The 10,721-nt window shown below is 38.0% G+C and overlaps 1 protein-coding gene across 1 annotated transcript; it reads right to left on the bottom strand.

Annotated features, from left to right (window-relative positions):
* Nucleotides 1-2,403: 2,403 nt before the first annotated feature.
* Nucleotides 2,404-8,780, bottom strand: drg1 (developmentally regulated GTP binding protein 1). The gene is made up of 9 exons (XM_053339753.1): nucleotides 8,608-8,780; nucleotides 6,870-6,993; nucleotides 6,560-6,735; nucleotides 6,389-6,458; nucleotides 5,424-5,593; nucleotides 4,559-4,689; nucleotides 3,819-3,986; nucleotides 3,571-3,693; nucleotides 2,404-2,749 (listed from the first exon to the last, which is right to left on the bottom strand). The coding sequence occupies exons 1-9, from the start codon at nucleotides 8,644-8,646 to the stop codon at nucleotides 2,650-2,652; spliced, it is 1,101 nt and encodes a 366-aa protein (XP_053195728.1). The 5' UTR covers nucleotides 8,647-8,780; the 3' UTR covers nucleotides 2,404-2,649.
* Nucleotides 8,781-10,721: the final 1,941 nt, after the last annotated feature.

Raw genomic sequence — 10,721 nt, 5'->3', positions numbered from 1 at the left:
GTGAAAATGGGAGTACTTTTGGTGAAAATGGTCGGTGGTGGCGGTGAAACAGACCTCTGTTTCTCAGAGCAATGACAACAAAAGGATGCAATGAGGCAGATGGGATGGTGTGATCTTTTTTTTTTTAATGCGTAGATGATTGTGATACATAGTTAGGCATCCTTACCTTCTTTTTGATGTGTTTTCTTCTTGGATCACCACAGTCAGGATCTTTTAGGAGTTGCCGTTCAAACTCATGAGTCGCAAAATCAAACTCTAAATTTGGACTGAAAAATGTTTAAATGTTCTTGATCATCTATGATGAAAAGTGCCTGATTTAAGGCAAAGGAGTTACAACAAAATATTCTTTAGATTAAGGGTCACATTGACCAACCCAACAAGGTATCAATACAATACTACAAATATAAGACTTAGTCAAAATGTTCTCTGTATTTTACAGAAAACATATTGTTTCTATCTTTAGAAAGTAACTTGGTCTGGTCTTTCCAAGAAACCCACCTTTCCATCCGCTGGCCCCGAAGTTGTTCACCGGCACGTTGCAGCTGGTTGAGAGGACTTGAAGACAAGTGGCTGCTCTGAGCTGTGTCTTGGGGTCTTCCAGCTTGCTCTACTGGAGACAGACTGTCCTGACTGCGTCCTCAGCACCCTTCAAGTCCCCATCTTCTGCCCCTCCTTCAAGCTAGGAGGGGTTGGTGATGTTCTCTTGGGATAGGTGCACTGGCAAGGAGGACTTGGTCAGGCTCGGATTGGATGTAGGTTGGGGAGTTTGGGGGGGGTCCGGTTCCGCATTTCATAAATATTAATACAGAGTCCTCCCTCTCCAAATGGGTAGATTCTTTAATTTTGTTAGAGGGGGAAGTGCTTTATTCACTTAATGGCTTTTATTAGTGCCCGGTCTTCAACTCTTTCATTAGCTAAAGTGCTGCTATAATTTACAGGGTAAAAGGGGGTGGGGTAGAAGCGGTGTCTGAAGAGGGTTGATCCTGCTACTGCTGGACAGGCAGGCAAAAACCTCAACTACTGCAGCTTTTTGCTAAAAAAAAGTCGCTATTCTTTCAGAAAAAAACTGTACTCTACAACATCAAATACACTCTTCATAGTGTACCTATAATATCTCATACACTTATATTAGACCATTTTGGTGTTGTGAGCATGCTGCCTCTCTTGCACTTTGGCTTTTTACATCCCTTGGCTAGAATCTTGAATCTCTAAATGCTTGTTAAACATCCAAGACTAACATTGTTCAATCCAGACACAGTGTAACCACTAATTAAGACAATATTGGTAGCACTTTTGACAAGTACCTAAATGGCGTCTTATAGCCTATATGGCTGGACATGGCTGGTTTTGCACAATGACCATAGAGAGCAGACTTATTTAATTAGGGATCCAGTATTGTGATATATTTTTCTTTCCACTTACTTAAGGGATGATTTCATGATATTTTTTAGTAAATTCAGATAAACTTGATCGTTAAAGTTGCAATTATGTATACGGGATATATTTTGTTGCTCTGACACTGTTCAGTGTATCTTACCTATCTTTTCCTGTATGATACATTTAATATTATTTTTGGTTTAATTAACCTGGCAAAGCTCGAAGTGAAAAAGCCACTACCACCACAGATGTAGCATAATAAATATACTATGAAACAACTATATGTACCTTTACAAAACCTCTGCTGAATTGTTTTAGCTTTTATTGATGGATTTGGTTGTGTGTAGAGTCTTTATTTTTCAAATTTCCACTTCGACGAAATCATACAATGGTCTATATTTACTCCTGGATACACTGGCGCCATCCTCTGCATTCACTAGCTAGTATCAGGTGCTCAGACACAAAATGGCCACTGCACTTCATGCAGGTTGCGACATATCGACATTAGATAATGCAAGCCTCCAGAGTGCTCCTAGCCTTGATGAAATGCTCTTTATTTTGCTCTATGGAGTCTTGTTAGTTGTGAACAGCCGGTGTATGATGTCCCCAAACTGCGTCTGAGTGAATGAACTGATTAACCTGAGTGGCCGTCCCTACCAGAGAGAGGGGGTGGGCCACCAGCCTGAATAACTGCCTTCATCATCAATGTCACATAAATCACTTAGTTGGGCAGGGCTTTCAAATGAGACTTCTTCCTCTGAGCCAGACTGAAATGGTCACAGTAATGCTGTTGCGTTTCTAATGGAAAACACACAACTGTTATAGAGCACGGGATGCAATGGTGCAACATTTCTGTGAAATCATCGGAAATCAGATGTAACACATTCAATTTTGATTTAAATAGAAAAAGTGTGTGTCTGGCCATACGTGAGACTGAATACATGCTAACATTCACGTGGAAGGTTGAAATAAAATCAGGATCAAAAGAAAAAAGGTTGCACAAGAAAGAAACAGCAAGATTCCTTTATGTTTTTATTGAAGATATTTTTGTTTTAATGCAAGCTTGAACCAATATTCAATATGAACTATTCATGGTGTTAAGTACTGTTGGGTTCTTTTAGATGTGACACTTAGGTTCATGTCATTGTCATTTTAAATTACAGCAAAAAAAAAAACTAGGATCCACATAACACAGATGCTCTGATGAATACGTTTTGTGATTTCGTGAGCTGCTGTACACTTTGATGAACAGGCCATGCAGTGACTCAAGCCTCACTTCTTCACCAGCTGAATAACATCTTCATCCTCCATCACGTGGTCTTTGCCCACCTTTTGAGGGTTGTGTTTCACAGATGATCCCCACACAAGCGCACTGAAAGAGGTAAATTATTGTTTGTGAGTGATCACTTCAAGGCAGTAAACAGGATGCACGTTTCATTTTTCATCACCAAACAGAAAAAAGATGACAGCTCATCATGCAGTGATTCACACCACAAAATAACTGAGATCCATCTATTTTTTTTTTTTACTACAACAACAATGGTTCTGCTCTATTAAGTAACCTACAGGATGAAATGCCAAAGGCTCCCTAATCGTGTATGTCACTGTTTGACCCATTTATCCCCCGGAGGATAGGTAATGGTCAATAGCAATGTATTGACTGATTGATGATCTTAGCTCTCCCATTTGGAGATGGTGGCACAACACATCATCCCAGATCCTAATCCAAACCCTCCAATTAATGCTTATCTGGTGTACCTTGCCATAAAGAGGGCTGGGAGAGGGAGAGCATTATTGAAGTGACTGTGTTGTTTTAAACCATTTTTCCACCACATGTCATTCTGGTTAAAAAAGTAATCTATGATGTATTTAAGTGAAATGTCACAACTGATAAATAAATGAAATTGGCTTCCAACTAGATAGCTCATTTTAGAGCTCTAAATGATCCTCACTACATTTATGAAAAAAAAAAAATCACTATCATCCAAAACAGAAACTATTTTTTTTGGATGATTTTGTTTCTATTTCAAACTATGTATAAGACTATACTTACATAGATATATTTAAATAAACATTATCATAACTAATCGTCCCTTTCACAAACATTTACCATACTTCTCTAGGGAGTAGTGTACCAGACATGATCAAATCCGTGCACCAAGTAAAAATATAAACCAAATCTAGATTACTTACTACTTCAATTCTTTGATGAGGTTTTTGTGAATCTTTAAGCAGAAATCCTCGACTGAAGTTCGATCAGTAGGGAGTACGACAGGAGATGTGTAATCAGGAAGCTGGCCTTTGGGTTTGGTGTAGCTGCAGAAAAACACATCATCTCAGTCAAATATTCCAGTCTGAACAATAATTACAATTTTAAATACACTCCTTGTTCCTGCAGCATTAGCACATCCCCTGGTGGTGACTGTATGAACAACACTTACATGCGCACAAGCTGTAGGTAGTCCCACATTTTCTCCAGAAGGTCATCAAAGTTCCAGCGGTGGTGGGCAGAGATGGGTACACAGTGGGGCACCTTGTAGATGACATCAAGCTCTTCGATGGAGATCTGGTCGATTTTGTTGAGCACGTAAATGCATGGGATGTAGACCCTGTTATGATGAGAGAGAGTCAGTGGATGCTGAGCACAATCTGCAATCATCAGTATTCAGCAATCTGAAATGAATTCACACCTTTGTCATGTCTGTTTTAACTGATAGAATTGTAAAAGAAAAATAAACAATAACCAGCTGTGTTAAACTTTTCACTGCTTTTACTGGTAGCATCTGTAAAAACTGCATGTAAGCTGATTCAGGCTTGAGTTGTCAGGCAAAACTACAAGATCATTAATTTCCTTTCTTTTTAGGAAGGTCATTTCTAATGCGTGTCTCTTCTTAAGTGATCCATATCCTAGATTTAAATGCATATGTTGAGATTTTATGTTTATTTCCATTCAAGAACTGTAAGAGATGCCCTTGCTTAACTAGAGATTACACACAAATCAGAAAAACCTTAAATGGACTAAAAATGCAAGCGTGGTTCGAAGCCTGTCGGACACATGAACAGCATTTTCAGATGCATCTGCATTGGTGTGGAGGGAGCTGAAGTAAGACTTCGGATTCCAGCAGGCCACACCCACTGCGAATGACTAAGGGCAGCCCATTCTGGCACTTCAGCAGCTTACCGATTTCCCTCCACCACATCAATGAGGTCATCAGCTGTGGAGTCGCTGCGCAGAGTGATGTCGGCGTTGTGGATCTTGTACTCTGCCAGGATAGACTTCACTGTATCACCATCCAGTTCAGTTTGTGCACACTAAAGAGAGAGGAGAACAAAGAACAGGTGTTATGTCATTCAACATACGACTGCAATACATATTAAACACATAGTATGATTTTCCTCAAGCATCAAGTACAGAATAAAGAGAATCCATCAATAAAATGATGTAGCCCCAATGCTAATCATGATCTTTATGAAATTCCAAATTTACCAAAGAAGTGATATTTTGCAGGGCAGAAGAATAACTGTCAGAGAATCTTAGTAAAGTGTAATCTTATATATGTCCACCAGAGGGCAGCATTGGAGAGTGTCTCAGTGATTGTTGCCAGTAGATCAGACGCCATTTATATTAAGTATTAGACTCATTTGTTTCTACATGGCAAGTGCTGGTGATCAAAAACTTTCAGATGTTTTGATTAAACTAATGAGATACCAGAAAAATAGTCATCACAATGCAATGACAATCAATTAAAGATATCCCTGACAAATAATATAAATCATGCATGTCAAGACAATGGCATTATTAAGGACATCCCTTAATTGACTAGTTATTAAGATTATCTCACTTTTCTAGCTCATCAGTTTGTTGAATAACAAGAGGACAAGTATTTTATAACACCATCACACACAAACATGGCACACAGTCGCTAAAACCAACCAAAAACTCCTCTCTGCACTACATCATTCATTTCAGACACTAACTTAGACATGAACATTGTGAGCAGTTTGCATCTCTGTATTTAATTGCCATCATGCTGTGTGAGCCATACTGTAGCTGTGAAGTTGATGCCTCCTTTGTCCTTCCTCTTGAAGCCAATGTTGGGTGGTTGCTTGTTAAGCCTGATGCCGAAGCCCTCCAGCTCGTGTTCTATTAGCTTCTTATGAAGAAGAGGCTTCAACACATCGAGCACTATCAGGATTAAGTTGCAGGTTCGAGCCACTGAAGTAGAGGGAGGAGGGAGAAGCAGACATTAATGGAGCTGTGGATGTGGATGAAGTGTGGATCACTAACCATTTCACAAGAATAACACTTGCGTTGCTTTTTCCTACCACCATTTAAGGGCACAAAATGTCTAAATGCATTGTCATACTATATATCAGAGGTCACTAATAGGCAGATCGCACCGTCCTATCCGGACCTGGACCTGTAACTGATAACCGACACAGCTCCTCCAGCTATTACGGTGAAAGTAGAGTGGCCCTCGGAAACTTACAGACCACTGTGCATAGTGAATCTGCTCACAAATCAGCCAATTAAATCTGTTAATATGTGGTGAGATGTTTTGTTATAAAGTTATTAGATGTGAAATTAAGTTTATGGTTTAAGTCTAGTTAAAAAGTAAAAGGCGATTCTTTTTTATTTTTCTAAAACTAACTAATTTAAGAAGCACAATCAAAAGTGTTCTGTAATGCACTTTGTTTTAAATGCCATCTTTACTTATAATTTAAAAAATGTCCTTATTCTTCTTTTATTATTTATTTGAATAAGTTCAGTAAATACTACTAAATGAATTCTACTGTATTTATTTGACAGCCTACAATCTACCCACTAGACACATATGCTGGAACTACAAAGCTACTTCAAAGTACTGAAAAACACCACAGCCATTATGACCTTCACTTGAGGAAATTTTCACAAATTGGACTGAGTGAATTTTAACTGAATACCCCCCTGCTGTATATTGTTGAAATCCAGTTTTAAACTAAGCAGAAACCTCACTGATCACACAATTACCTGCGATAACCTGTCTGCCTCTGCCTTTGCCATCCTTGGCACCCTCAATGATTCCTGGGAGATCCAGGAGCTTAGAGGAAAGAAAGAAAGTAAAAGTAGAATAAGCAACCTAGCGAAAAATACAACCTGAAAACACTTATGCTTGGTACTGAAAAAAATAAATGCCTTTACCTGAATTTTTGCACCTTTGTAACGAATGACTCCAGGTACAGTTGTAAGAGTGGTGAACTCGTAGGCGGCAACCTCAGAGTAAACACCTGCAAGGTTACTTAGCAGTGTCGACTTTCCCACTGAAGGAAAACCAACGAAACCAACACGAGCGTCGCCAGTTTTTGCTACATCAAAACCTAAAAGAAAAGACGACATCAGAAACCAAATATTCACTATGATGTTTACAGGACAGGAGGCTCAAACATATAAAATATAGGAAAGAGTAGTAAGTGTGGATAAAGTATTCAGTAGTTAAAAACTGTGATCTTACCTTCTCCTGTTCCGCCACCACTGCCTCCCTTTGGTGTGATGAGTTCCCTCCTGAGTTTGGCGAGACGTGCTTTGAGCAGACCCAAGTGGTGAGCTGTGGCCTTGTTCCTCTGCGTCCTGGCCATCTACAATTAACAGTGACAACACAAGCATGAGGTCTCTTGTTCTTTTTATGATCATTTTGGGAATAATCACTGAGCAGTCTGAGCCATGTGCCCCCTCTCTTTCTGTCTCCCCAACAGGGAAGCGCTTACCTAACAGTCAGTGCCATTTCCTACAGCAGTTCAGCCTCACCTAATGTCTTCTTCTCTAAATGATGTCTTTATCTTTCTTTCTCTTCTCTGTGACTAGTGTTTTTCATGTCCCTTCTGTATGTGAGGGGTGTGATGAAATTAATTGTTAAATACCTGTAAATTACTCACACAATTTGAATAAATGAAGGGATCTATAAAATGAAGTGTTACTGACAGTTTTATTGCTTGCACCCAGGCAGAATTTGAAGATTACACTGCTAAACAAGATCATACCTTCTCAGAAAAATGACATGGCATGTTACAATTACAAAGTTAAGTTGTGCTTAGTATTTTCAATGATTTGAAAATCACTTTGGACAAATTACATTTGAGAAGGAATGTTGCTAAAGACATAATGTTCCGTTGGTGTTCATTCACATCACCAAATCTGGGACTAAAAGTACCTGCCTGGTGGGATATAATATACTGACTTTGATCCATGATTGTGATTCTAATTAACTGACTTGTTTTGAGAGTGAATAGGAGGTAAATTGTTCTCCTTTACCAGACCTCTCTTTATCACCACCTACTCTGTTGAGCAATTTCAAGACAAAACAATCCTAGGGCTGCAAGTAACGATTACTTTTCATTATTGATTCATCTGTAGATTATGTTCTAAATTAATTGACTAGTTGTTTGGTCTATAAAATTGTGAAAAGTTCCCCAGAGCCAAAGGTGGCGGTCTTCAAATGTCTTGTTTGGTCCACATCCCAATTTACTATCAGAGGACTGAGGAAAACAGGAAATATTTACATTTGACAGGGTAGAATCAGAGAATTTGGATTGTTTTTTCTTAAAAAATTACTCATTAAAACGTTGATTAATTTTACAATTGACTAATCGATTGATCAACCAGTCACTGCTGCTCTAAATAGTCTAAAATTAACTTACTGCTAACCCTAAGTGGTGTAATTCAGATTTCTCCTTTGGTATTTTAAGATATCTTAATATATATAGATATAAGAATCTGAATTAAAAGTAGTTATAAAACTTCTTCTATCTCTATCTAAGCCCTAACAGCCCTGTTTTAAATGTTGATTCTTAATCAGAGTCTAAGTCCTTTTATTAAATACCATTGTTGTTGTCCTACTCATGTAAAGAAAAAAAACACGTTGACTCTCATATTTCACTCATTTTGGTTTAAGTTTGGGTGATTTGAACAGCTTGTCCCTCACCGAGCCTGCTGCCAACCACTCACATACTAGAGTCGACTCTAAGCGTTAGCCGTATCTATGCTGTTGTCTCCTAACATAGCAACATCCTGTTAATAATGTAATTTCATTCCTAACGATTTCTAAGTCGAATACGCGTGTAAAGAAAGAGTAGGCCACAAATACTGACTACGTGCTCCAGCTGTGGGGCTAGGCTAATATGTGCTAGCATTGACAGTTAACAGTGAGCGACAACGTGATTCACTGAGTTCGCCAGGTGTCTAACATAACTTACCTCATTTTCAATCTCTGCTATTTTGGCGAGTATACTCATGATGGCGGAGATTCTTGTGTGCAATCGATGTTAGTGTAGGAGATTATAAAGATGTTACATGGAAGTTGGCAAAGTTAGAGGATGTTTAGCATGCACACTGAGCTACAGGCTAACACCACGCAAGTGCCACTGCGCGCTGCTTCGCGGGAAATCTCGCGATGATATGATGAGTTCATTTGTGCCCAGTGGGTTGACTCGCAGGAGGTAAATGATGAAGGACAAGGCAAAAAGGCCAACAAGTTAGGAGTGCCTCGGAGTACTATCTAATTTCGTTAGGCTATATTGTTGTCTGACCTTTTATATAATAACAATTATATATAGCCTAGTTGTTTTATTATTTTATTTTCCTCTTACCTTTTTTCCTTTTTAATAGCCCTCCTAGCATTTCTGGTTTTATTCATTTTATTTTATAGTGACTTTTTATTTATTTGGGTATTCTTAATTTTTTTTTAAACATTTTATCCTACCTCTGGTGTTTCCTCACTACATATTCATTAGAGTTATGATAGTATTTTCTTAGTTTCTGTTTTTTAAAAAATATTTATGTTTTTTTACTATGTAAAACACTGTTACATTACAATGTACGAAAAGTGCTATACTGATCAAGTTTGATTAATTGACTTTTGAACTATATTTCAGTGGGTCGGGTGTAATAGTTCTTCTCATGTTTCTTATAATTTGTCCACTTCTCTCAATGAGGGTCAGTGGTGGAAAGTAACTAAGAACATGTATTCAAATACTGTACTTATGTACAATTTTAATATTTTTAATATATTTCTTCTACTATTCACGATATAAAGTTGTCCACTGCATTTGTTTGAATTTTCAGTTACTCTTCAACACACACATTTATCTTGTGATCCTTTGGAGGGACCATACCCCAGGTTGGGAGCCACTGGACTAAATTAAGACTACTTAATTGTAAATAAGGTTGTTCAAACTAGCTACATGTTGACCAGCTGCAACGGTAGTGTGATACTTACAGATTGGTGCATCAGTGACAATCAAATAATCTCATATAAAACAATATGCCAGTGAGGGGCCATTTTCCTGCAGAACGAATTCTACATTTATTTGTTATGGGGAATAATGTATTTATATAATTGTACATTAAGAAAACACTAATGAGACTAGACTAGACTAAATACTAGAAGCACCTCTCTATATAATCCAATCTCAGTAGCACCACAATTACAGCCTCCTAGATCACCATAAAATTGAATCAACACAGCTCTAAACAGCTGAACATCATAAAATGAAGGAGGAATCATGGGACAGCAGCTTTATTAGTTTTAGCTAGTAATAAACTAGCGACTTAGGCTATGAATGGTTGAAGGTATAACCTTCAGCCGTACAGGCTAAATGAGAATGCCTACAAGTCACTATCAGGGGCAAAATGTACCCATATTCACACGTTTGACCCATACTTCCTTCAATTTATCTCCACTATCAGTGAGGATCCAAGAGAGTTTTCCACACCAAATTAAATTAAATCAGTCTAAAATAACTTGCACCACATCTTAAACAGTAGTATGTTGATATAATTGCTTTTGTTATTTATGAATGGGAATACACAAACACACATTTTACATTGTCCTATAATACAATTTCTCACACAATAAAAAAAATGACACAAACCTGTCAAATAGTATAATTTTATTGTTTAATTGTTTATTGTTTAAGTCGCATACAGTATAATCTCTCATTGGTATCTATGTTGCTGAAGTTTGTGGACTGAACATCTGTAATTTTGTTGACCTTCTGATTGGTTTGTGCGTGGGCTGGTTGAACCAGATCAGTGCTGCTGATTTGAAAAGTGACCACCAGATGTCCTCTGACCCATGCTATGCTCTGTGAACCTCGCAAAGGCTGCATTGACAACAATGTTCATATATGAATATATATGGTTAGAAAGTATACTGGACTTTTCACACAGTTGACGTGAAGATCAACTGTATGAAAGGCAGAGGAGGGTACTGAATCAAATGAAAACAGTATGATTTGATTTTTGACATTAACATGTTACAACCTAATAAATGCCATCCACTAAAGGTAGATTTACCAGTTCTGCTCTT

Source organism: Scomber japonicus, chromosome 19 (assembly GCF_027409825.1).
Source record: "Scomber japonicus isolate fScoJap1 chromosome 19, fScoJap1.pri, whole genome shotgun sequence".
NCBI lineage: Eukaryota > Metazoa > Chordata > Actinopteri > Scombriformes > Scombridae > Scomber > Scomber japonicus.
The sequence above is the reverse complement of the archived record's forward strand: the minus strand, read 5'-3'. Positions and strand labels throughout refer to the sequence as shown.